Genomic DNA, 26,945 nt, shown 5'->3' with positions numbered 1-26,945 from the left:
ACATAACGATTCCGATAAGTGTGTTACAGTAGGGAATTACATACAAATAATACTGATGATCGCGAGCTGATACGGTGACGACCCGTTTCCGAGTTGATACGTGGGCTTACGACCTTAAATCAACTTCAGAGTGGTCATTTGCTTTAGATAGTTAATTCTTGCAAAATCAATCATTATTTTATGTTTCACAGCACTTTCAGCAATGAATTAATGTTTGAATATTATGAATCTTCAAACCTGTATAACTCGGTTCAAAGCGATCCTACCGGTTTCGTGCCATACTAACTATTGCTTCAAATGGCTAGCTCTATTGATACATGCCACTTTTTTTTGTTGGCCGGCACTTTGAAAAAAGGCCCAAAATGGATGATCTCCTTTTCCCCGTTTTTGTAATATTTTTTACTGGTATTCTGCTCCTATTGGCCGTAGCGTGATGATATATAGCCTATAGCCTTCCTCGATAAATGGGCTATATAACAGTGAAAGAAGATTTTTTCAAATCGGACTTGTAATTCCTGAGATTAGCGCGTTCAAACAAACAAACAAATAAACAAACTCTTCAGCTTCATAATATTAGTATAGATTAATAGGTAAACTGTATGTTGGTTCAGCATAATCTAAATTATTGCTCTTCACATTTTGTTTGGAAACATTTGCATAAGTTGGTCTCATGCTTTTTGGTACCACTTCGGTGTAAAGGACTTGGCCTTGTACCTTAGTTACTACTTTATTTACTCCTTGGTTAGAATAAGTAGGATCGGTATTTACTGGCTCTGCATATAAGGCATCTGAATCTCGACCTTCAAGTATAGCTTGACTGCTTGAAACGTTTGAATAGAAAGTTTCAGGCACATTTTTAAGTCTTTGATTTTTTGGTATTGGTTTCGCGTAAAGACCATCTATTGGTACTTCATCACCTTTGCTGTTTGGAAATAAATTTGGAACTGCATAATCGTTTTCCCACTGTTTCGGATATGGAGGTATCGCTGAATCGTTGTTAAGGCATACATTTTCGTAGTCATGTATTCTCTGAAAGAACATAAAAGTCAGTTATCAACCTTTTAGCCGTGAAAGCCGTTTCGTTCATAGCCAGTTACTCTCAACTGTCGGTAAACGATCTGATAAAGCAATGCGTTGGCTGAGTTGGATCGTGCTTTAGAGGGCACGTAAATACTGGTCCCAGTTGTTGTCAATTAAAATAACAGTTGTTAATCCATGTCAAAAGCCTTTCGGGTGGCTTGAGCAATTTTGACAATAAATTGACCAATAGCCATGAAAAAAAATGTATAATTAATTTAAGTTTACCTGCATTTGTCGCTTGCGTCGCACCATTCTGTATACAACTGCGCAAATGGTGATCACAATGATGAGCATCAGTATCCCTACAGCAACAACGACCCAGTTCACGCCACTATCTGAAATTATATTAGTTAGTCAATTCTTATAAGTTAAGCTTGCTGTTTGCTTAACACATACTCCGGTTTGGTTTCAGTAGTCTAGTTTTATTTTTTATCTACAATTTTTCGAGGCTTCAGTCACTATGCCAGTCTCGTGGGGAAAATCGAAAAATAATTAAACTCTAAGTTACTTAATCTCTCATTCGGTCATACACAACTTTAAAAAGGAGACTACCCGCTTACACGTCAGAGACTCTGGCTTCTTGAATATAATGTTAAGCTCCTTGAATATAAATAAAGAAAGAAAATTACTTAATAGTCTAGTTTTGCTTTTGTGTTTCCACGTTCACGTTAGAGTGTAGAATTGAGATAATTCACATTATTATAGACAAAAATAAGGTCTGACTGCTTGAATTTATATGTAATTGATAAAAAGTAAATCGATTTACCAGCGTCACGACTAGCCTCAGTGCTTGAAATTTCCGTTGTTGTTGATGAAATAATTGTCGTTGTTGAAGTAATAGTTGTTGTTGATGAAATAATTGGCATTGTTGATGTAATTGGTGTAGTGGGAGAAACCTTAGAAGTGGGAATAGACTCTGTTGTCGGAACCTCTGCATATTTCTCTCCTTTTATACGAAAAATTACTTGAATTTGTTCCTTTATTGTATTTGCGGTTGCTGTTTTTGTTTTGCTTAAATAGCATGAAGTAGTCAAATTGTGATGTGATTTATTGATTGTAATTGATTTTGATATAAACATTTCTTCTTTTAAAGACTTTTCTGAAATTTTACATTTCATTTTAATATACTTTTGACTGAATCCGTGACGCCGCTATTGCGTCGGGACGTCGTGGGTTGGATTCCCACATAGAACAATGATTTGTGCGATCCACAAATAATTGTTACGGGTCTGGTTGTACTTTGAGTCCGTTGTTTGTATGTTTGTAAAAGTCCCCGCGACACAAGAGCAAATCTTAGTGCGGGAGTGGTCTTTTTAAAAATAAAAAACAAATAAGTAATACTACTTTTAGATAATAGCATTGACTTTCCACACAGGTGCTTGTTACTGAGTTTTTCTGATCAGATTTTCTTGTAGACCTACATGCTTCGGAGAGTGCGTAAAACTGTCGGTCCTGCGCATGACTTCTCATTGGTTGTAGGTTTAACGATCCAACCGCGCTATGACCGGGACTGATTGTATTAAGTGTCCGTTGTTTGTGTGTTTGTAAAAGTCCCCGCGACACAAGAGCAAGTGCGGGAGTTGATACTTAGATATACTACTAAGAATACTTACTTGAAAGAGTGGATACTTACCATCATCGAATATCAAATAATGCTTATCAATGTTTTTGGAGCATGTCAATGTCAAATGCTCCTCATTCGTGAACTCGTAATAAATCGTCTGTATATTACTTCCGTACAATTGTATAACGATGTTCTTTAGAGGTAAACCTGTCATTTCTAATTTGTGAAATTCTGAAAATAATGTTTATATAGGTACATTGTAAATCCTAAATGATTGAACTACGTTAAAATATCTCGGTTACACATATTCGGGTCGGCATAAAACGGCATAAATACCGGTTCGGGAACTATGCCGCTCGACATCACTGCGCTTGAATGTTTAAACCGAATTGGATGATCGGAACCGAAGAAACTACCCGATCGGCATAATCAGAACAAGTGCAGTAAATGCTTTGAGCCAGTTTAGTTATTTAATAAATACTACCGAGCCGAACATGTCGACCCGAATTTGTGTATAGCAAGCATCGTTCAGACTACGAAGGCAATTTCTACAAAAAACAAATATTTTTTTAACTTACCGTTTAAACCTGCATTCAATTGCACAATGCCGATTTGAAAACGTTCCAATAATGAGTGTTGTGAGTCAGTCGCCATATTTTCATGTGCGTCTATAGATATCAATGAATGTCTTGATATGTCTTTTGGCTTAAACCACTCATATATTATGTTGCTCGAATCCGTTGCCGAACTATCTACGTGTATAGAACAAAATAACATGCCAAGTGTTAAGTGAACATAATATACAGGATGTTAGGCAGACACTTGACCAAACGATATAGGTCTAGACTGCTGCCGGCATATTCGGACAATCAATTTAAATTAGGACTCACCGTTTCGATAATAATAGATAATAAATATGGTACTTAAAGTCTTGTACTTGACCATTTTGTACCATATGGGATAGACTAAATTTGATTTTTTTAAATATTTACTCAAAGTTTTGTTGTGTATACAATATATCAAAGGGTATAAACTGAAGAAGTTTTCAGGAATAGTTCGAGAATTCTATGATAATAATAACTAATAAATTTAATTCATTAATGTCCCACTGCTGGGCAAGGGTTTCCTTCCGTAATGAGGGAGGGGTAAGGCCTTGAGTCCATCACACTGACCAAGTACGAGTTGGGGACTTTGCATGCCCTCAATAAATCTGTTAAACAAATTTTAGGCATGCAAGGCTACCACGATGTTTTCCTTCACTGTTGGAGCATATGATAATTATTTCTAATACACACATAACTTCGATAAGTAATTGGTGTCTTGCCTCAGACTCGAACTTGCGACCACTTGCGTGGTGTCAACTTATACCATTCTATCTCCATGAAATAATAAAAAAGGGCCTTCAAGGGGTACCACTCACACTTACACCAATCGACTATCGATTGCACCACAGAGGCAACGTAACCAGTAAAGTTTATAAACATATGAATTTTCCACTACTTACTCGTACATCCTTTGCAACGCATCCTGATATCCTTATTAAGGTTCTCATCTCTTTCACAGTTCAAAGTAATTGTATCTTCATCATTAAAATAAGCGTATTGAAACGAATAAATCATGTAACTATCATAACTTTCCACCCGAGTTCCCCTGACTGTCGCCTCGTTAATGATAAGATTCATAACATCTGCAAAGAAAAACAACCAATTTTTATTTTGTGATTCTTTTCAAATACTCCTATATTTCGAACCATGTATATGCATGCATATTATAATATGAAGCATTTTCCTTTAGGGGTCGTCAGAGTCCGAAAACTGCCACTTGGTAGGTTTATAAAATTTCCTCGTCTTATATCCAGACGTTTTGTCATAATTATGTATAAATTACAACACTAGAAATTGACAAGGATAGACACTATTAATTCCAACTAATTATAGCTGATTTTTTTTAGGAACTTAGCAAGTCTTGTCAGTCTTGTGGCAAGAGCACGAGTATCGGTTTTGAGCCTTGTTGTTAAATTATTTGTGTGAGTATGTAGTCAGAAGTATATTAAGTTTGTTTATCAGCTCTCGTTACCATAGTACAAGCTTTGCTGAGTTTCGAAACAAATGTGTGTGAGTTGTTCATAATTTATTTTGAAAGAAAATATATATGTGCTCAGCGATTTCTGTAGCTGATCGTACTCACTCGTATTCTTCTGGAGAAGAAAAGTGACTTGTAATCTTTGAATCTGATTATTTCTTCTACTAAATTCACAGTACATTTTACTATTGTTGTGTTTTGCTTGCAATGTTGTGGAAAATCCAACCCTATATTCCGATGACATCTGTTCGTAGGGTTCTGTGAACAAAATAATAAGTACCTAATCAATAAAAACTAAGGTTGGATATACATATTTGGGTTGACATTTTCGGTTCGGCAGTATTTATAAGACAACAAAGCCGATTCGAAGCAATAACTGCACTTGTTCGGTTAGTAGCGATCGTTTTGGGTCCGATCGTCACAATTCGGCTTAAACATTCTTCTTCTTATCTTCTTAGTTAGTGGTCAACCTAGTGTCAAAGTTGCTCAAGCCGCTCGAAGGCATTCAGGCGTGGCGATGTCTAATGGCATTTTTCTAAACATTCTATGCTCGATTTTAACGCCCTAGCTGATAAATGCCGAACTAAATATGAGTATAGCACGCTTGTAACAATAAAAGGGCATATTCGTTGTGACTTATTTGGTTGGGTGTTCCAAATATTTAGATAATTTCCTCAAGTCCCATTTATGTAGTTCGTAGTTGGTTTAACCAGCAAATTTCCCGTCTAACTTTTTGTCCGTTGTTTGCATGGTTGTAAAAGTCCTTGCAACACAAGAGCATTCCCTAGTGCGTTACTCCCGCACTAAGAATTGCTTTCTGTTTTATTTAAAAAAACTCTTTAGAAAAAAAAAACTTACTTTCTGTACTGTTTAGATACTGGTAGGTCAAATTAATTTCACTGTTATCTTTCATAAAAGTATTAACACAAGCTACATGCACTCTATCTTCTTTCACATAGTAATATTCTGCTAAATGACTGTTCCTATCATTTGGATCACGTCGAGTTGGTACCACCACGTTATTTACCAGTACAGTTTGTGGAGGCTCTGAAAACAAAAGACATTTTTATTTTAAACGATCAGTGGGTTAAGCAACCTTTGCCGCGGTCATTCTAAAGATGGTTGACCGTTATTTTAACCGAGCGTGTCCGTGCGTGAAGGCACGTAAAAAGTCAGTCTCAGTTGTTATCAATTAAGTTAACAGTTAATCTGTGAAAATGTCATTGATTGTACTCTAATTTAATCTTATTGTATATTTATATGTATGTCTAATTGTACAATTGTTGTTTCCCTAATAAAATATAAAAAACAGTCGTGCCCTGTCAAACCATATTTTAAATACTACCATATTTTTAGTTACGAAAACAAATGCTTACTCGCTCCCGGGACGCGTATTTCAAAGAATATGTTCTCATCTTTATCACTTTCTATATCCTTGACCAAGCATTGCCAAACATCACTCATTTCATCTGTTACTGTGCTTACCTAAAACATTAAAAAAATCTGTAAAATTAAAGTCAAATCATTGATATTATATTTAGGTTAAATATTGACACATAAAATATGATAGTTGTTACAATTACTGAATCTACCCCATTTCCGTGCTAGTGGTAGATTCAGTAATTGTAACAACTATCGGTCCCCCATGACTGCATGCCTTACGAGAGGACCTGACCAGAAACTCACGGCCACTCTTTTCAATCGCCCAATGATTAACAATTTGGTTGATACAATAATTCTTTATGCAAGGAGCTGCCAACAATCAGCGACAAAACTAAACGTAAAATCTCTTTATAATTAAGCCTAGATTAACTGCACGTTTGGGGCAAGTGTACACGTGGTCACTTTGCTACAATAACCGCAGCTCTGCCTTGCTTCACATATACTCGCTTCGGCACGTTCGGTTCGACAATAGCCACCTTTACACACACACTCTATCGCTCGTTCTTAGGAACGTATAGGTTTACGCGCGAGAAAGCAGCGCGCTCTTCGCTCGCGATTTTCTTCGCGCGCTTGACAGATGAGTCCGGCGCGTGGTCTTTCCTTTCCCCTTACACGCGTGCTCTTTCACGCGCTATTGTTGTTTCATGCGCGATAGAGTGTGTGAGTAAAGGGGGCTTATATGTATCGAACAACAAATCCGACGCGACTCACTTGTTCGGCTTATGCCGATCGGGTTCTTCTACGCATATGTATGTATATGGGTTTGTCGCCCGGCTAGGCCGATTAATGCCAAACTGAATGTGTGTGTAGCAAGCCTAACAAGATGTATGGATGTCAATAGCGATATTGTCAAAGCAATAAAAGTTTGTAGGAATCGTAGCAAGTAGCGTTCTTTTTTTCCACATGGAAAACAAGCATGATGTTTTAAATGACAAAACTCACTTTAATGATCGAATCTTCTTCGTCTAAGTACAAAGCCGTTGCATATTGATAGCCATAAAACTGGCTAGAACATCTGAAATTAAGCACACGCGTTAATTTATGTAAAAACGAGAGATAAAATGTAGACCAGTAGTGCAATTCTGTACAGTCGGTACTGTCGAGTATCGAAAGTTTGACATTTAGAATGTACTGCCAAAATAGTTCTTCCGACGCCCGACAGAGGCGCTGATCAGTTTTTCGTACAAAATTTCTCGATAACAGGCCGGTTATCGGTAGTCGATAGAAGTAGAGAATTGAGCTGCAGAGAGATGATTTTCTAATACTATCAACTATTGAAAACAGATAGCTAGGTGGTCGCTAGTCGATAGTGGTAGAGAATCAAGCTATTGATACTAGAAAAGTTGCCACTAAACTAACGCCGGACCGAAGTACCGGTATCGTAATTCCGGTATAATGTCGTCAGTAATTTAAATAGCATTGCAAGTGTAATACACTTAGACTCTTCCGAAAGAGGCTCAGCCTAATAGGAGAGTCACTAGAAATATTATTATGAATAAAAATTGTAACATTTTTTTAGCATAGGTTTTTAAAAATTGGAATTTTACTGCCTCTGTGGCGCAGTGGTTTAGGTCACCACGCCGCTACCACTGTATCGGGAGTACGTGGGTTCGGTTCCCAAACGGAACAATTATTTGTGCCATCCACAAATAGTAGTTTTGAGTCTGGTTGTGCGTTGTGGCCGTCGTTTGTATGTTTGTAAAAGTCTCCGCGACACCTGAACAATTGATGACATGTAAAAGCGGGAGTTATCATTAAAAAAAAACCGGTAAAGAAACATTATTTATTTGTTTTATTTAATAATCATGTTGAACATCAGTCATATACCTTCGGCATTATGTGTTTAGATGCTAAGAGTAAAACAAGCGTAATTTATACGTACTGTACTTCCGAAATCTTTTTATCAATCAGTTTTATTTTAAAATTTTTAGACACTTCATAAACTTCCTCTTTATATGATGATTTTTTCACATCAATTTCTATCGTTTTTTTGGCAGCTGGAAAAGATAAAAGAATTTGTAAAGCCGCAAAAGCCCACCATCTGGGTGGGGTAATCTTAAAAAATTAGGAAAAAAAACGTAAAAAAAACAATAATTCTAAAATAGTGCCTCTTCCTTTTTGAAGTTGGTAAAAAATACTGGTAACTTTTTCACTGTTGAGCATTGGTCAATTCGTGCAACTGGGCTCTTAAAACATTTCATTTTTAATGTTGTCAAAAAAATACAGGTTTTTTACGGTTTATTGATTTTGAAAGTCACATGACGTCATATGGCAGACTCAGTAATAATTTCAAAAATCTAACAATTAATGAGATACCTATTTGAGAGATACCTATATGAGATACATATTTGGAAAAGTTGCATAGGAAACTACATATATTTCTGCCTTTGACCACGATTTATGCAACTGGGGAAGTAAATAGGGTATAGTAACTTTAAAAACCTGTTGTGATAGGCTTCCAGCAACTGGGACCGCAGTTATCTGGACTTATGGTCCCAGTAGCCAGAACGAAAAATATTCGTTGTGAATAGATTTCGTTGTGTTATGGGCACAAGCCGCGATGGTTTTGCAAACATTTGGTGTGGTGGGTTCGAATCCCATCCAGGACAAATCTTTGTGTGATGAGCACAAGTATTTGTTCTGAACCAATTGATCAATTGATCAATCTTGACAATTTATCTATATAAGTATGTATTTAGAAGCATATAAGTATGTTTATCAGTTATTTGGTTACCATAGTACTAGCTCTGCTTAGTTTGGAATCAAATAACCATGTGTGAGCTGTCCAATAAAATAATATAATATTTACTTTACTACTTTAGCTAACAAAATATAAAAATAGTACTTACAGATATCCCTAGGTAGGAATACAAACAAACAAAATAGTAGAACTGGAAACATAATTACTCTTCACTAATTTATTTATTTATTTTTAGATCGCATCACAATAACAAAATTACAAAAAACTGTTTAGATGCTCCTAATACGTGAGCGCTATTTTATTGACGGGAATGAACTAAACAATGACTAGTAAAACTGTTGAGGAAAAATATAAATAAATTATAAACATTATTGTATTTACCAATCGCTTCTATTTGTTACATCGAAATAAAAACCTTAGGGGCTTTACACAACACGTCAGCTTTGACGCCAGAATAACCGACCAAATATTAAAATTAATTTAATATCTTGACTGACTTTGTGGCGTGGTCGGTTGTGTATGCGACTGCCGCGCAAATATCTCGGGTTCGAATCCTGGGTCGAGCCAAAAGCCAGAGATCCTATTCTAGGAATTTCTCAGAGATTACCCGGTATTAGAAGGTTGAGGTTGTAGACCTCCGTGTCACGAAGTGCACGTAAAGCTGTCTTGCGCCTGAACTCTCACTGTTTGTGTCAGTTATCCGTTCCAGCGGGCTTGGAGCATGATGGATTGGAGAGTCTACCTGTGTATTGTGCCCACACTTGGACACCATAAACGAAGTTCTGCGGCCAGGAGGACATCACATGTTTAACTATTGATGCTTTAAACAAGGGACACATAATTTTATATAACGCTTAAAAGTATTTCTGTCGCTACATTTTATGTAGCTTACAACACGATAAATAAAGAAACAAATAATGATGCACATCTACACTCGCAGCTGTAGTCCAACAGCTTAGTAGATAGCCTCGCATGCATTGCTTGCGGCTGGCAGAGGTTCACAAAATTTTGAATTTTATCATCAGTGATCTGCAGGCATGACAATGGCATGCTTAGTTCAGCTACTTAATTTTGGAAATGCACGGAACTCTGAATTATAATTTAGATAGATCGTTCACGCCAAGACTCTCTACCAAGTTCTTGTTGGACTATAAGTACGTAGCCCCGTCGTCATCAACGCAGAGCGCGGCAGTGTGGTAATCGCTTTACTATAGCATTTAATTTACGTCAATAATATGTACAGAATGCGTCATATTTATCCTGCCATCTAAATAAGGGGTTTACCCTTAAATTAGTAATAATATACAAATATATTTTATATAATTTATTTAATTAGTCAAGTAGACATATTTGGTCAATCCGTCTTGTTATTGTTATAATGTTTAATGCCCAAATTTGTTCTGGACGGATTAACATATGAATGCTTAAAGTTTTTACGAGTTTGTACGGGTCTTAAACGTTATAAAAAATACGGTTACGATATCTTATTTGCCAGTCAGTCGCACTTGGAAAGCGTGATGAGCTTTCCTCTGTCAATTCAGGAGATGACCCTTGCCCAGCATTGGGAAAGCAAAATAAAAAAAATATGTAGAAATATTTTCTTAGTTTAGGAGACTAAAAAAATATTTCTAGATATTTTTTTTATCCAATACACGTATAATCTCAACTATTTGGCATAAGCTAAAAAATTAGAAAATGGAAACTTAAAAGAAAATATTAGTTGCACGGTTGCAGTAGTATTCTAAATTCATTGAAAAGTTCCTACGTTAAGATTACATCGCATTACCATTCGTTGTTGAAAACTCTGTGGAGACGCAGTGCTGGGACGTTTGCGTATCGATATGTCTCTTTTCTTTTAATTTATTTGCAGTATACTTCTAATATTGTTATTTTACATCTTTATTTTTCTAATTTTTGCGATACAATGCTTGGTGTTTCTGATTAAAAAGTAGCCTATATTTGACCGCATTTTTTAAATTATCTCTTGACTTTTAGTTGTTTATTTATCTATTTAAATGTAACTCAACAGGTATAAATCAAAAGCAAACAAATTAAATTGATCTAAATTTCCATACTATAGTAGGTATCATAACTTTTAAACTCTCGCGTTGCATGTTTAATGTATAATAGAATACGGGAATTAACGCGAACACGCATTTTACCTTAAAATGCCTAACGTTTCGGCGCAGGTTGCACTCGCCGTGGTCCCAGGCAGACTGGAGCAGCGATGACAGGACTTCGTGTATATGAGGCGGACGAATGTCCATCCACCCTCATATTTTGATTTTTCCAACCGCCAACACACACTACACTAACCGTGTCCATATTCTGTGAGCTAACCGATTGCGAAACATAGCGAGGTTTTGTAACAGTAATCACTGGATTCCACGTCGCGGATAATTTGAAGCCGTCTTCCCGATTGAAATTTGGATGTTTCTTGATTTCGATCGCTTCACGCACAATCCTCGAGTAGAAATGTCGTTCAGTGGAGAGGACTTGAGGGCGATGGAATTCAATCCAGTGATTAGTTCCTGCTTCGAGTAGATGTTCCGCAATGGCTGACTTGCTGATTTGACGGTTCTTAACAGCGGCGATATGTTCCTTGACCCTTTCAGCTATCGACCGCTTAGTCTGGCCTATGTAGGAACTACCGCAGCTGCAGTTGATCTTGTAGACACCTGGTGTTTGAAACGGTAGTACATCCTTCGGTGTGCCCACCATGCTGCTGACTTTTGCCCCCGGCGTGAACACTGTGCTGATGCTGTATTGTTTCAATACATTCCCGATCTTATCAGTCACTCCTCTGACGTAGGGCAAGTAGGCGGGCTGTCTGTTGACCTCCGGATGTTTACTCCGTTTCGTGATCCTGTTCCTTCGTCGACTTACGTGGTATCCGTTCATTCGTAGTACCTCCTGAACATGTTCCAGCTCCTTCCCAACATGTTCAGGGTCACAGAGGTCATGAGCTCTGTTCTTCAGTGACGTCATAACGGACTGCAAGTGACGGGGATGGTGATGTGATGTAGCGTGCAGGTATCTATCTGTGTGTGTCGGTTTCCGGTAAACACAGTGTGATAAGGATCCATCGGGTTTCGCGGCAACCCTCACATCTAGGAATGACAACGACCTGTCCGTCTCCATTTCGTAGGTGAACCTCATCTTAGGGTGAATGGAGTTTAGGTGTTCTAGATATTGATCTACTTCCTGTTGACCTCCTTGGATAATGCAGAAGATGTCGTCCACATATCTTTTCCAAAGCCGTATGGTTTTTGGTCCGAGTGCCAATGCTTTCTCCTCAAAGTGCTCCATCCAGAGATTAGCCAGTGCAGGGGCAACGGGGCTGCCCATTGCGACGCCATCAATCTGAAGGTAATGTTGGCCTTGGAAAAGGAAGTAGTTGCCGTCCAAACAGTTTTTAAGAAGATCAATATAGTTAAACGGCATCTCGTTGTCCTCTAGCTTGGTCTTTACTACGTCCAAACACTCCTTAATTGGAACATTGGTGAAGAGCGACTCGACGTCAAAACTCACCATGACATCGCCCGGTTCCAATCTAAGGTCCTTAATAATCTGGACGAAGTGCCGCGAATCTTTCACAAAAGACGGTGTATTTCCCACAAGTGGCTGCAATACTGACGCAACGTACTTTGCAAGGTCGTAAGTAGGAGAGGCGATTTGACTCACGATAGGCCGCAGTGGTACGTTGGACTTGTGTATTTTGGGCAGGCCATATAATTTCGGTGGTTGATGCGACTTCGGTTTATACAGACTCTCGTACTCGTCTTCCGTGAAAAGGTCCTTGTTGTCCTGTATCAGCGTCCGTATTCGTCGTGTTACTCTAGCCGTAGGGTTATATGATACCGGTTTATATACCTTGTTATCACATAACAAATCCCGAACTTTCTGTTGGTAATCAGTTGTATTCATCACTACAGTGGCGTTTCCCTTGTCGGCCTTAAGCACTAATATATCCCGGTTATCCCGAATAAGTTTCAGTGCTTGACGCTCTTCTGCAGTGGTATTACTCGCTGGAACCTTCGATTTTCGTAATATAACCGCAACGTCCTGTCGCAGGGTATCGGCGTCGCCGGGCGGTATTTTATTACGAGCAATCGTTTCCTCGACGCTACTGATTACACTTTCGAACGGAATTCGCTTAGGCGTTAGTGCGAAGTTCATGCCTTTGGCCAAGATGTTAATCGTAGGTTGGTCTAAACTCACATTTGAAAGGTTTACGACGGTTTTAGTCCAGTCTGCCTGGGACCACGGCGAGTGCAACCTGCGCCGAAACGTTAGGCATTTTAAGGTAAAATGCGTGTTCGCGTTAATTCCCGTATTCTATTATACATTATAGTAGGTATGTTACCAAAACTTACAACAGAAACTAGCCTAAACTAGCATTGATCTAGCCGAGACATCGTAACAAATGGCCAGAGTTTCATATTTAAAATATATACATTCTGCATACCTACATTAGTTGTTCTGGTAGCCAGAAGCTAGTCTAAACTAGTATTTTTTTATATAATTTTTCCGCTTGGTAACATTTTCCGGATAAAATGTGTTTAAATCTCTATGTCAAATTAATATAATAATTATTATACTATAATTGTGACTAATAAGACATTGTCAAAATTTAATAAAAAAATATTTTCTATTTCCAGGGATAGCCCAAAGCATATTTTTAATTGACCTCCATTAAAGTCAAAACACGCACCTTTTGGTCTTTGAAGTTTCTCGGCCATTCTAATTTATGTTTTTATATTCTAAGATGTTTTCTTTCCCTTTAGGCATAATATGACAGCATGCCTATAGGCCTAAAGAGAAAGGAAATATCTCCATTATGTTCAGTAGCATGATTTATATTAACAGATCAGAGTCAATAGTTTTTTTTAAAGGGGAGTTTCAGTTATGAAATGTAAATTTTACATTTATTATTTTTTAGACGAGGGATTCAATTTATCTATATGAGTATGTATTTAGTAGTATATAAGTATGTTTATTCGTTATTTAGTTACCTTATACCTACAAGCTCTGCTTCGTTTGGAATCAAATGACCGTGTGTGGGTTGCACAATATATATTTATTTATATATAATATATATTTATTTATTCGTACGGCTATTAATTCTATGATTTAGACAGTAATAAATACGAAAAATATATAAGATAACATTTTTTTTAATATTTAAAAGATAACAAAACTGGAGAAGTATTAAATAAATAATAGAACGGGTGCTTATAATATAATCAAAAATAAACATAAATACAAGCTGAATATATTTATTCGACAATAATAATTTAAACATCCTTAGCACGGAAGTTGCCAATAGCATAACGCGCGCCAGCCTTGATACCCTCCCAGGTTTCAACACCGGCTTGTTCAATGAAATCAGGGTCTACCAAGAAGCCGTTCAGAGACCAATTGTGGTTCCTCCATGCTGGCAGTTCGTAGGTGTAAGATAACTGGACACCAGTTAACATAGCGAAGTCACTAGCACCACCAGAAGCGAAGTACAAAACATGAGCGATGTTGCCAACCACGTAGTTAGGATTCGTCGGCAACTTAGCAGCATCGATGGCTTGTGCCATTCTCACAGCAACTAAGTTAAGAGTCAATGCATGGGGTGGCAGAACACCATTACCTCCCCATCCGTACAAGATCATGCTGCCGAAGCTATGGATGTCGAAGAATAAGGCAATACGGGTTGTGAAAGTGGCGAGGAGGTTGGCAATGGCCCTGGTTTCTGGTTCGGACATGGCTCCGGGTCCGTGGAAATCGTCAGCGCAGACATTGCTGCTGGAGGCCGTAGACCATTGTGAGTTGAAGTTCCTGTTCAGGTCGACACCAATGCAGAAGTCTCCAGCCATCAGACCGGTACGACGATTCTTGCGCCAGAAACGGGCCTGGAAAATTTAAAAGCTTTCTAAGACTATGTCTTTAAAACAAAATTAGGGAAGATAAAGAGAAATGAAGATAAGCATAAAATGAGAATTGAAGATACTAGATTAGAGGACGAATAAGATAATATAATTATCAATTATGATAAAAGAAATGTTGCTCAGCAAAGAGCAGATATTGTTAATATCTTTCAAGGGAAAATTGCTGAGTAATACAATTTGGCAGAGTATATTCAATAGTTAAGGTTTCAAGAACCGTTTTAAAAAACTTTAAAGCTTGCAAGGTTTCATCACGATATGTTCCTTCACTGCCAAAACCAGTGATAATTAATTGATACACAAATATCTTCGAAAAATCATTGGTGTGCCTCGGGTTCAAACCAATCAGCTATTACTTATTATTATTATTATAAAGTAGCTTTAAAGTAAATAGGGATTAAGTTATCAAAATATCTTACATTAGAATGAGTCCAAGTGTATCCATCAGGGTTGACAACGGGAATGATGATCCAGTCTAGGTTCTCTAATAAATCAGACTCGGTAACATCGACCACGAGTTTCTCGATGGCGTAGAGAGTAGCTGCCAATGACACCCACTCACGACTGTGCAGAAGTGACTGCATTACCACGATGGGTTTTCTGAAGTTCTGAAAGAATTAATACAGATTAGTCAAAATCATTTCAAGTCCTGTAATTTCTGACTTCTCCTGATATTTTGAAAAATTATCTTACATAAGTATCGATTTTTCCTGACCACAATGATACACGTAAAGCGATAACCTTTTAATTAACTGTACTGGTCAATAACATATTGTAAAACATATGAATTACTTTACAATTTTCGACCAAAAAAGTATCTTTGATTAATGCTCCATATACACACGAATATGAGTAAAAATCTATGTATGACAGTGTGAGACTGCAAATCTTACAACTGATTTGATCTCTTCTCTTCTCTCTCTTCCTAAAGAACTCAATCGAATTATCACTTCAAGTATGAAGCATGAAGTTGTAAAGAATAAACACAATACCTGGAAGTTTGTGGTGGAGACAGCAAGGTACTTGATAGGTCTGCCTTGAACACTGGTGCCGGCAACATGGACTCTCACGTGTTCGTACCTCCTGGCCAAGTCTTCCAGGTAAGCGTCGACCTAGAAACAATTGTCATAATAAGCACGATCTGTGGGTTAAGCAAAACTTGGTGCGGTCGTTCCATAGATAGATGATCGCATAGTGGTATTTGAACTGGGCGTCTCCGTGTTTCGGAGGGCAGATAAGAATTCGGTCCCGGTTGTTGTCAATTAAATAACAATCGTTAAGCCACGTTAAAGGCCTTTGGGCAGCCCAAACAATCTTGGACGTAGATTGACCACTAGCCATACGTTGAAAAGAGGAAGATAAATTTAGCAAATCTTGTCGTAAAAAGACTCAATACGACATGGCATTTAACATATACAGGGTGTCCCAAAACTCAACGATAATCCGAGACAGGATGAAAGGCCAAGTCATACTGGTTCTAGGAAAATTAAAAAAAAAAATCCATATCACTTAGTTCAGCAATAATAGACATTTTTCAAAAAAGTTGAAATTCCACACCCTTGGTCGCATTTTCAAGTCCTGTGATCACCAATGTCACAATTTCGCTGTGTTTTTTTGTATTTCGTGATCTTCATTAAATAGGCTATTAATCGTAAAACAAATTATTGCACAAAACATTGTTAATTTCATAAAAAAAGTTAAGTTTTAGTGAGTCATGGTTCTCAAAAATATCGTTAGTTAACTTTGACGCTTCATATTGAAAAAAAAATGTACTACACTACCCTTGGCAAGTTATTTCAAAAGTTGGCGCATTTAATCAAGATTTTAAAATGGTGCAACACTTGCCACTTTTCCCGCCACTAAAAATGATATTTTTATTTGAACGAAGAGTATCCTCGCAAATAGATCGGACGCAGTGGTACAATTTTATCGCCTCCTCGTTCCCCCGATCTAAATCCAGTAGATATTTTTTACTGGGAATACATAAAAGAAAACGTCTATTCAAAATCAATACAAAATCTATCAGAACTTCGCCAGAAAATTGACACAGCGTCAGAGGAAAAAATGCAAGGAATTTTGCTTGACTGGTGAAAAGATCTTTTGTAAGGCGTTGCAGAGCCTGTATTCGTGCCAAAGGAAAACAATTCGGAATTACTTTAGTTTTAGGAGAATAATTAAATAAGAACGATAGTTCGTTCATTGATTTTTTTTTATTACCATTACCTTTTTTTATGTTTATTACATTAAATATTGGTATGGACCGACTCAATTACCTCTTTACTAAAAATAATTGCTTTCCTCTGGCGCAAATACAGGCTCTGCAACGGCGTACAAAAGATCTTTTCACCAGTCAAGCAAAATTCCTTGCATTTTTTTCTTCTGACGCTGTGTCAATTTTCTGGCGAAGATCTGATAGATTTTGTATTGATTTTGAATAGACGTTTTCTTTTATGTATTCCCAGTAAAAAATATCTACTGGATTTAGATCGGGGGAACGAGGAGGCGATAAAATTGTACCACTGCGTCCGATCCATTTGCGAGGATACTCTTCGTTCAAATAAAAATATCATTTTTAGTGGCGGGAAAAGTGGCAAGTGTTGCACCATTTTAAAATCTTGATTATATGCGCCAACTTTTGAAATAACTTGCCAAGGGTAGTGTAGTACATTTTTTTTTCAATATGAAGCGTCAAAGTTAACTAACGATATTTTTGAGAACCATGACTCACTAAAACTTAACTTTTTTTATGAAATTAACAATGTTTTGTGCAATAATTTGTTTTACGATTAATAGCCTATTTAATGAAGATCACGAAATACAAAAAAACACAGCGAAATTGTGACATTGGTGATCACAGGACTTGAAAATGCGACCAAGGGTGTGGAATTTCAACTTTTTTGAAAAATGTCTATTATTGCTGAACTAAGTGATATGGATTTTTTTTTTAATTTTCCTAGAACCAGTATGACTTGGCCTTTCATCCTGTCTCGGATTATCGTTGAGTTTTGGGACACCCTGTAGATTAGGATAGACTATCATTTCTAAAAGTGATGAAACTGGCTGGCTTCTTATACTTCCAGTAAAATATAATCTTCTAGTAAAATAGTTACCTCTTCGTAAGTGGGGATGTAATCGAATGAGAAACGAGAACTATTGCGAGAGCTCCTGGCAGCAGCAGCTGCTAGCTTTTGGTCTTCTAATTCCAGTTGGCTGAAATTAAAAATACATTGATAAAATGCGGTTTCAAAACCATTCTGCGGGCTTATTAAAAGGTAACTTAACAAATCTAATGAAACAGTATACTTTCATACCTATCAAAAACAAATTAAGCAGAATTGGTATTGCACAATATGACGTATTGTGAAATGATTTGCATGAAATTTTTGACGGTAAAGATACAACGAGTGTGCAATAAAATTAGGTATAATCAACTTTACCGAGGTACATTATTTAATCACAAACATGTTCAATTTAAATGATGAAGTGCTACTAAATCAAGACTTTTGTTGTAAATTATTTGTGCACAAATATTTGTTTCAGGTCCGGTTGTTTGTATGTTTGTAAAGGTCCCCGCGACACAAAACCAATTCTTAGTGCGGGAATGGCTTTTTATAAATTAAGTAAACTTACTCCTTAATATTCTCAACTTGGACATTGTACTCTACTCCAGCACCTTTGAGCGCATTTTCGAATATTTTCCTCTTGACCTTGGGTACGAGGACCTGTCCAGCTCTGCCGGGAACAGCGTGGGTCCACACATCGAGGAGCAGTTCATTTTCAAGGTCGTTGACTACTCTGCCTTCATCAATGGTTTTTACATTAATGTCGTAGAGTGCGTGTCTGGAAATAAAATTGATGACTATTTAACAAGATATTTAGGAATAAAAGGATTTTTTATTGAGAGGCTTAATGAGGACATTTGACAAAACATTTTTTTGGAGAGTAAAAAAAATTAACGTAAACGAGCAGTTTGCCCTTGAATATTGGAAACTTTTGGCACAAGTTACCACGGCCAGCGCAAAAATATAAAATTGTCCATCAAAAAGACAACCAAAAATACAATAAGAACTACAATCATAGCAATAAGGTCACCCATACAATTTCTATTCCGAAAAATATGCATTTGACTCCCCTAAAGAAGATTAGAGATACGAAGCCAAAATTATATTCTAACTATGCAATTTTTTATATCTCTTAGAGAAAGGAAGATATGTAAAAAATACTGAATAGAAAATTACACTTACCCATCATAGATTTCGTGTTTAGCAAACACCACATAAAAAGACAAACAAAATATAATAAACGACCTCATTGTGGCGTATTTACCACTAACATAAGAAATACTCGAACCGCTACAATTCTTTTATTTTATGCCGAATTTCATCAGATAAAACAATTGAGAACTAATCGACAGGATTATATCTATAGTAGTTCAGTTTATCATAATTGATGAGAATTCGAACATTTTCCAATTAAAATTATCTTGAAGATAAGATGGTCATTTTGAATCATCGTTTTTGTGAAGTAATTTGTTGCTATAAACTTATGATCAAACCTGGGGTCAATTTTAGTGCCATTAAGTTGTTCATGGTAAAAAATTTGCTTTGAAATTGCTTATAAATTACATCCATCTTTGAATATGTTTAAATTAAAGACATAGACATAGACACATATTTATTGCATAATAAAAACTGTGTACATAAGTTGTTACAATATAATAATAGTTCCAACAGTTACCCGTTTCGGGTGTAAAGTAGGAGTAATAAATATTGATTTATTTTGAATTACTATATAAATATTTTTTCTCATTTTCTCTTCGCGGTCAGTTTACAGTTGAAGCTTTTAAATTAAAGAAATATATTATTTTCAATTCTGCGCTTGACATCTTGTATTAACGGTTAAATGAAAGTTTGACGTTTAATAATTTTGGTAGACTTATTATCCATTCAGAAATGGACAACGTGACAAACTGCAGGTATGTAATTATCAAATATTTGATAACCATACTTTTAACCGATAACACAATATCAGAACAGAGGAAGCGCCGTAAATCTTAAAGGTTTTGGAAGTAAAGGTATCTTTGGAAACCTTTAAGAATCAGTGTATTAAAATATCACAGTGTACGTGTTTGGGGCACAAGCACTGCTTTAAATGGTTTGTAGAAAACCCAAAATTAACAAAACATAACAACGTCTTACCTGAGCCATAGAGTATTTTTAACAGTATTGCTTTCTGATCACCAAATCGTGTGACTCAGATTGGAGGTGCTGAAAAAATTATAAAGATTATATTAATTTTGTAACTAAAAAGCTCTAGTCTATATCACATAATTAAAAATTACGCAAATATAATAACGCATAATGATATACAAACAAACAAAGTTTCAATATATTAAATCATACGTTGATAAATAGATCTTCATTATCAAAAATATCTTTTAATTTATCTAGTCACTTCAATGATATTGAAACATCCTGTAAAAGGTTTTCGATAAAAACCCAATGTAGGCATTATTGAAATCACTGCACGCGACTTCACACAGAAAAATATTGTTGCCACGGACCTTGTTTGGGAAGGTCAGTCATTAAACATTCTAACACATACATACATGACGTATGTATGAAATACATCCGAGTTTTGTAGTTTAATGTAAATCCCATGTAATTAGAGGCGAGCCTAAAATTTATATCAGGCACGTAAACAAACTCCAGGCTCCTATAGAAATGTGCTAGTATAAATTAAAATTTACTAATAAATGCCACTTTACCACACCTGGGAATTGAACCTGTGACGTAATCTATCGCAGTCCAGGCCACAATGAAAGGCAATCATTACATAACACTGCACTATATTGTCTTCGTCTTAATTAAAAAATATCATCACACGTGCCCCCCAACAGCGAATACTACGCACTTGACCTTTGTAATAAATATCACCGATACAGTATTTATCTTTGTTTGATAAAATAAAGATTATAATAAAATAATCTCGTGATTCTATAACGTACCTTGTTATTAAAATACAACGCAATTCAAACAATCCACAATTGACATCAAGAATTCAATGGGAGTACTTCAGGGAGCTATTCTGAGACCTACACTATTCAATTTAATTTGAAATGTTGACTAGCAATTTAAAAAATTGCATTAAATATACCTGCCTAAATCGAAAAACACAGTGGTAGGTTAACTACACTTGAAGCAAAACTGTATCAATTATTTTGAGAATTAAAAAGTTTCAGTTGGTATGTTTTGATCGTGTAGTGGCTGACGGCCGTAATATGACGGGGAGCATTTGTCACGCTGAATATTGTAGCTAATAGTGTTAAAAATAAGAATAAGACAAGAAAAGAGAATTTTGAAGAGAACTCTGAATTAATTATTGTTTATAAATAAAGTCACACTAATGATAATCATTACTAAGAATCATTACAATAATCCATAAATGGACCGCAAAAATAGACACAAATCTCGATCAGAAAAGGTATGGGTATCATTTTAAAAGAGTTCAAGGTTCCTGATTTCGGGGTTATTTAAATAGTTCCGGCGCTTTCATTTGCTTTTCCAATAAGATAAACACGAAAAAACCCAAAGATAATTATTTATCAAAATATTTGTTAAGATTTATCAAAAGCTAGACACATTTATCCTCGCGTACAAATTCACGATGATATACGAACATCTAGATAAACGTTAATTAATAAAAAACCCAAGATTTCATAATGTTATATTACCTACAATATAAATAATGTTTTATACCTAGCAGTCGGCTCAGTTGATATCAAACGCAATGAAACTGTGGTCGCTGCTGCTGCTGTGTGCGCTTGCGCATGCCAAACATGAGATTTATAATGGGTAGGTCAGGTGTATTTATTATGAACTTAGATTAATTATACTATTGTAAATTGGTGTCCTTCAAATTTAATATATTGTTATTGTTATATATACATCCCCCTTTATACATTTACATTGAAGTACTAATTTAAAATTTATGTATATGTATATTAGTGTATAAAGGGGGTTGTCAAATTTTGTCGTACTGGACTGGTAATATTCTTTTTTACTTTAATTTAAAAGGGTCTACAATTTAAAGGCTTTGTTTGACGATTGGAACATTTTGATTTAAATAATTTGACAATTAGATTACTATGAAAACCAATATAAAAATTTCTTACACTTTTTTTTGAATCGCCACACATTTTTGCATACCACTTTAGGAGTTTTCACGAAATCATTTCAATTTACTAAATATACTCTGTAATATTTCAGATGGAAAACCTACTACGTCGAGCCAACGACCAACAGTCACTTTGAAGCCTTAAGTCTTGGTGAACAAAAATATGCTCTGGACTTCCTCATGCGGCCGATGGTAGGACGTGAAGGTGTGGTGCTTGTTCAGCCTGAACATCAAGAAAACTTTATCAATGAGCTCGACAACCTAGGCATTGGTTATAGAGTCCATTGTGATAATATCAAAGAGTAGGTAACTTTGTATGGCTATTTACTTAATATGGACAATGCTTATTGGAGTACAATTGACAATAGAAATAATGATATATGTAGTTTCTGATTACATTTAGCGGTAGTTTATCTATTCAATAGCGTTTTTTATAAGACAAAATAGATAAACTACCGCTAAATATACCACAGAAACCGGGAGATAGACGAGTTTGTAAGAATGATGATTTACAAGTTATTCCCGAATGCTTGGGTACGGGTCTACTAGAAGTCTTATGTTATGTTTGTAAAAAGTATTAATTAAAATCACAGTTTCACAAGTCCACGGCTCTAAGGCGTAGCAAAATGTGAATTTAGAAATATGTATAACAAAGATGAAATTGTTCACTTTCAAATTCAACTAACTCGATGAATTAATTTTTCAGACAACTTGACTATGAAGATAAAATTCATGAGAACCACAAGAGAAATTCCACAGCGAGAAGAAACGGTAAAAGCTTGCCTTATGATGATTACCAAGATCTTGACACGGTAGGTTTAACTATTTGTAAAACATTACTGTATGTGGTGGTGGTTTTGTATTTATCAGTATTAGAGCAGCAACATTCAAAATACATTTTGTTTGTGTTCATTAGTATTATTGGTCTGGCCGTTAATCTTTTGCAGACAACTAAGGTGAAGTCAGGTAGAATTAGTAGACGCTCGTTCATGGGTCAAAAGACCTATGATATTTATATTAGTTACCAGATAATCACTTTTCTAGAACCTCCGCTTCGATTAATGTTGTATCTTCAAGTTTGAAATAAACACATTTTTGTATAAAACATTACAGATCTACGAATACATGGACTACATCGGAAAGCAGTACCCTGAAATTGCAAAGGTCGTTGAACCCGCAAAGTCTTTCGAAGGCCGTCCACTGAAGTACATGAAGATCTCCACCACTAACTTCCAGGATACTTCGAAACCTGTCATCGTGATTGATGGAGGTATACATTCAAGAGAATGGATATCTATTCCAGTTGTGACGTGGGCCATTCATAAATTAGTAGAAGATGTCACTGATAGAGACATGCTTGAGGAGTTTGATTGGATTCTCATTCCTGTAGTCAACCCTGATGGATATGAATTTTCGCGCACCAGGGTAAGTTTGCAATAAGTACTACTACTTATTTAACTAGAAATAATAGCTAAGTCCTTGTTATGTTGTGACGGCTAAAACTAAATTACTCGAGGATGGGTGATGTAATGTGTGCAATATGCTATGATGAAAAACCTAGATATTATTTTTGTAAAGGGACGTATGGTTACTGGTCAACCTGATGTCAAAGTTGTTCAACCCACCCGAAAGGCCTTGGACATGGCTTAACGACTGTTATCTTAATTGACAACAACCAGAACCTACTATTTACGTACCTTCCGAAGCACGGAGAGGCTCAGTTCAAATACCACTAAGCGGTCAGCCATCTATAGATTGACCGCGCCAAGGGTTGCTTAACCCACTGATAGTTAACCGACCGGTGAGCGCAACTTGCTATGAGCTCCTCAAACCTTAATGCAAGCCCTAATCAACCAGTCTTCTTATAACTGGTTTTTTATTAAGTACATGTTTCTTACCAAGATAATCTTCTATTCAGGTTCGTTTCTGGAGAATGACTCGCTCCACCGACCAGCATCCTGACAGCGTCCGTTGTCCCGGAGTCGACGGCAACCGCAACTACGACTTCTTCTGGAACACCGTCGGAACCTGGCCTTCGCCTTGCAGTGACCTCTACGCTGGATCCAGAGCATTCTCTGAAATAGAAACAAGGGTAGTCAGAGACGTCCTTCATGAGTATCTGGACCGGATTCCTTTATATCTGACTATGCATAGTTTTGGCAGTGCTATTCTGTATCCCTGGGGTCACGATGGGACTCTCTCTCATAATGCTCTTGGACTTCACACGGTCGGTGTTGCTATGGCTGACAAAATCTTCGAGCATACGCCACCTGGGTTCCCTCGTTACATTGTTGGTAATTCAGCTTTGACTTTAAACTATAGGGCTGCTGGAGCATCTGAAGATTACGCTCATTCTATTGGAATACCGCTATCCTATACTTATGAATTACCTGGAGTTTTCGGTCTTTTCCATTTAGATCCTATTTATATTGAAGCTGTGTGTAAAGAGACATGGGAAGGTATTGTTGTTGGTGCAACAAGAGCCCGTGATCTATTCAGAAAGTAAATTGTAAATACAAGGTTTTATTTATGGTAAATACAGGGTCCTGAATTATTGTATTAATAAATTCAATTATGAGTAAAATAATTGTATTAAAACGTTTATAGTTTTATATTTTATCGTGGAAATATATTTCTTTAGCAATTGTTTAAAGATTACATGAATGATGTCTTGTAAAAGTGCCATAAGGTTTGGTCTGCAATAAAATAAAATATATAACTAACAATTTTTTCACTTCTTTCTTTATAATAATGTCATGGCTTGCCCAGAGAGAATGCCCATAGCATTAAGACTGCTTAGTGCCATATTTTTGCAAGAAGTGTATATAGAAAAAAAAATTAAACAATATCCAATTCCTTTTGAATGATTCTGCATTGCAAGATATTTATTTATTATATTATTTGTAGCATCACGCCTGTAAGAATAATTAAGGCAAACGCTTATTAGTAAAAACACAAGTATTCCTTATCTTACAAATATGTGTTATTTATTTTTTTATTTATATAAACTTATTATCCAGAGCTGCATAAAGTCTGACTTAATGCCAAGGGGCATTTTCTCCCAGTCTATCTTGGGGTGATGCAGAGATAATTGTGAAGGTGTTTAAAAGAGGAAGAAAAGCGAATTGAGAAAGGGTGTACAAATAAAATATAGTAATAGATGTACATAGGCAATATAATTATTAAGGAACCTCAATAGATTACGCTCATTCTATCGGAATATCGCTATCCTATACCTATTGCCTGGATTTCGGTCTTTTCCATTTACATCCTATCTATATAAAAACTGTATGTAAAAAAACTTGGGAAGGTATTGTAGTTGGTACAACAAGACCTCGTTATCTATTCAGAAAATAAAATAAAAATATTCCGTAGGCATTGTTTGTAAATACAGGGTCTCTGAATCGTATTCAACTTGAATAATTAATAACAATTATGTTTTATATAATTGTGTTGAAACGTTTACAATTTTATGTTGAATTATGTTAACGTATAAAACATAATATTTCCATTATTAAATGCAGGTATAATGTCTTCTAACAGTGCCATATTATTATAAACTACTGGATCTAAAATAAAAAATAAATCGATATTTTTTTCTATATCTACATTTATACTCTTCTTAAATAGTACTCCTCTTGCGGCGCCCATAGCCAGTTGCGCATACCGGCCTGTAAACGATCTTTGGGTCAAGCAACTATTGGCGCGGTAATTCTATAGATGGGTGACCGTATAATGGTATGGGAGAACGGCGTCTCCGTGCTTTGGAGGGCACGTAAAAAGTTGGCCCCGGTTGTTGTGTGCCAACAGTTGTTAAGCCATGTTAAAGGCCTATCAGGCGGCTCGAACAACTTGGACACTAGGTTGACCACTAACCAAACGATAAGAAGTACTTCTCTTGCCCTACTTGAAGGTGTATGAAGAGTTGTATGAAATACTCACATTTTTGTATTGTGTTTGTTAGTCTCTCGTTTGCTGGAGTGAACCTAATGCTATATACCTGGTAAGCAGCCAAACTTCAGGCTGCGACCGAAAATATTTTAATAGGAATTAGAAAATCTCAAACGCACGTAATTATTTTCCTCAAATAGATTCTAGGGCATGCAAAGTCCCCAACCCGCACTTGGCCAGCGTGTCCACTACGCTGGCCAAGTGCGGGTTGAGGACTAACCTAATAGGTTAATCCCAATAGGAACTTAATAGGTTAAAAAAAAGACTCTATGAAGAAGTAATCTATAATTTTATAGAAACCAAAAAGTTGTTTCTTGTATGGATTGAATTTATTGAAACAGTTATTTGTACACACAGTATTATAATGCTACGGGTCTTATACGTCACGTCAGTCAGCCCGTGACCACAGTCGATGCAATTTGATCGATACGTCGGGTGTACAATAGCTCAATTCTCTATTACTATCGACTACCGACAACCGACCTGTAATCGAGAAATTTTGTATGAAAATCTGATCAGCGCCTCTGACGGGCGGAGCAGAAACTTTTTTGGCAGTACATGCTAAATGTCAAAATTTCGATAGCTAGCCGATTGTCAGTAGTCGATAGTGATAGAGAATTGAGGTACAAAAAGCGTATCCTAACCTTTAATTTTCAATCGAATCTTAAACCCGTATGCAAGTCGCGAGAGTTTAAAACCTATTTGTATATTTTTAAATGTGTCCGTGACGAGAGATACGAATACTATAAGTATATATTTTTCTTCGAAGTGATTAAAATTGTACCTATGCTGAATGAATCTAATGTAGGTATTTTCTTTACGTTTGTCAGATAATATTAAGTTTATCGCAAGATTCGCAAGCCAAAAAACCCAATGAGCCGGTTAAGCATCATCAATTTGAGATTGGGATCTTATCAAAGAAGTTATTTAGGAGAAATCTTTTTACCTCATTAATTCATATTTTCAGCTACGGAAAACTATCAAAATTATTTAGACACGTTTCTGGGTTTTA

At 36.3% G+C, this 26,945-nt stretch overlaps 3 protein-coding genes across 3 annotated transcripts; 1 reads left to right on the top strand and 2 right to left on the bottom strand.

Annotated features, from left to right (window-relative positions):
- Positions 1 to 222: 222 nt before the first annotated feature.
- On the bottom strand, positions 223 to 9,157 carry LOC142980645 (uncharacterized). Its single transcript, XM_076126150.1, has 12 exons — positions 9,019 to 9,157; positions 8,052 to 8,166; positions 7,112 to 7,184; positions 6,103 to 6,211; positions 5,585 to 5,773; positions 4,832 to 4,984; positions 4,149 to 4,331; positions 3,223 to 3,396; positions 2,714 to 2,875; positions 1,847 to 2,179; positions 1,306 to 1,415; positions 223 to 1,029 (listed from the first exon to the last, which is right to left on the bottom strand). The coding sequence occupies exons 1-12, from the start codon at positions 9,068 to 9,070 to the stop codon at positions 574 to 576; spliced, it is 2,109 nt and encodes a 702-aa protein (XP_075982265.1). The 5' UTR covers positions 9,071 to 9,157; the 3' UTR covers positions 223 to 573.
- Positions 9,158 to 14,135: 4,978 nt separating this feature from the next.
- Positions 14,136 to 19,152, bottom strand: LOC142980668 (carboxypeptidase B-like). The gene is made up of 6 exons (XM_076126179.1): positions 19,051 to 19,152; positions 18,437 to 18,646; positions 17,917 to 18,016; positions 15,799 to 15,918; positions 15,226 to 15,414; positions 14,136 to 14,773 (listed from the first exon to the last, which is right to left on the bottom strand). The coding sequence occupies exons 1-6, from the start codon at positions 19,116 to 19,118 to the stop codon at positions 14,168 to 14,170; spliced, it is 1,293 nt and encodes a 430-aa protein (XP_075982294.1). The 5' UTR covers positions 19,119 to 19,152; the 3' UTR covers positions 14,136 to 14,167.
- A 2,394-nt stretch (positions 19,153 to 21,546) lies between these two features.
- On the top strand, positions 21,547 to 24,537 carry LOC142980519 (carboxypeptidase B-like). The gene is made up of 5 exons (XM_076125952.1): positions 21,547 to 21,660; positions 22,075 to 22,284; positions 22,689 to 22,794; positions 23,096 to 23,407; positions 23,901 to 24,537. The coding sequence occupies exons 1-5, from the start codon at positions 21,596 to 21,598 to the stop codon at positions 24,486 to 24,488; spliced, it is 1,281 nt and encodes a 426-aa protein (XP_075982067.1). The 5' UTR covers positions 21,547 to 21,595; the 3' UTR covers positions 24,489 to 24,537.
- Positions 24,538 to 26,945: the final 2,408 nt, after the last annotated feature.

Source organism: Anticarsia gemmatalis, chromosome 18 (assembly GCF_050436995.1).
Source record: "Anticarsia gemmatalis isolate Benzon Research Colony breed Stoneville strain chromosome 18, ilAntGemm2 primary, whole genome shotgun sequence".
NCBI classification, from domain to species: domain Eukaryota; kingdom Metazoa; phylum Arthropoda; class Insecta; order Lepidoptera; family Erebidae; genus Anticarsia; species Anticarsia gemmatalis.
Note: the sequence above shows the minus strand (reverse complement) of the source record. Positions and strands in the feature narration are given on the sequence as shown.

Excerpts from the sequence above, each read along its gene's own strand:
- LOC142980645 (XM_076126150.1), bottom strand. The coding sequence starts at position 9,070 with ATGTTTCCAGTTCTACTATTTTGTTTGTTTGTATTCCTACCTAGGGAT. Across the intron at positions 8,167-9,018 it reads ATTCCTACCTAGGGATATCT|CTGCCAAAAAAACGATAGAA; the intron begins GTAAGTACTATT and ends TATCTTTTCCAG. Across the intron at positions 6,212-7,111 it reads AAGAAGATTCGATCATTAAA|GTAAGCACAGTAACAGATGA; the intron begins GTGAGTTTTGTC and ends TTAATGTTTTAG.
- LOC142980668 (XM_076126179.1), bottom strand. The coding sequence starts at position 19,118 with ATGAGGTCGTTTATTATATTTTGTTTGTCTTTTTATGTGGTGTTTGCT. Across the intron at positions 15,919-17,916 it reads ACATCCCCACTTACGAAGAG|GTCGACGCTTACCTGGAAGA; the intron begins GTAACTATTTTA and ends AATTGTTTCTAG. Across the intron at positions 15,415-15,798 it reads TCTCCACCACAAACTTCCAG|AACTTCAGAAAACCCATCGT; the intron begins GTATTGTGTTTA and ends TAATTCTTTCAG.
- LOC142980519 (XM_076125952.1), top strand. The coding sequence starts at position 21,596 with ATGAAACTGTGGTCGCTGCTGCTGCTGTGTGCGCTTGCGCATGCCAAA. Across the intron at positions 22,285-22,688 it reads CATTGTGATAATATCAAAGA|ACAACTTGACTATGAAGATA; the intron begins GTAGGTAACTTT and ends TTAATTTTTCAG. Across the intron at positions 23,408-23,900 it reads ATGAATTTTCGCGCACCAGG|GTTCGTTTCTGGAGAATGAC; the intron begins GTAAGTTTGCAA and ends TCTTCTATTCAG.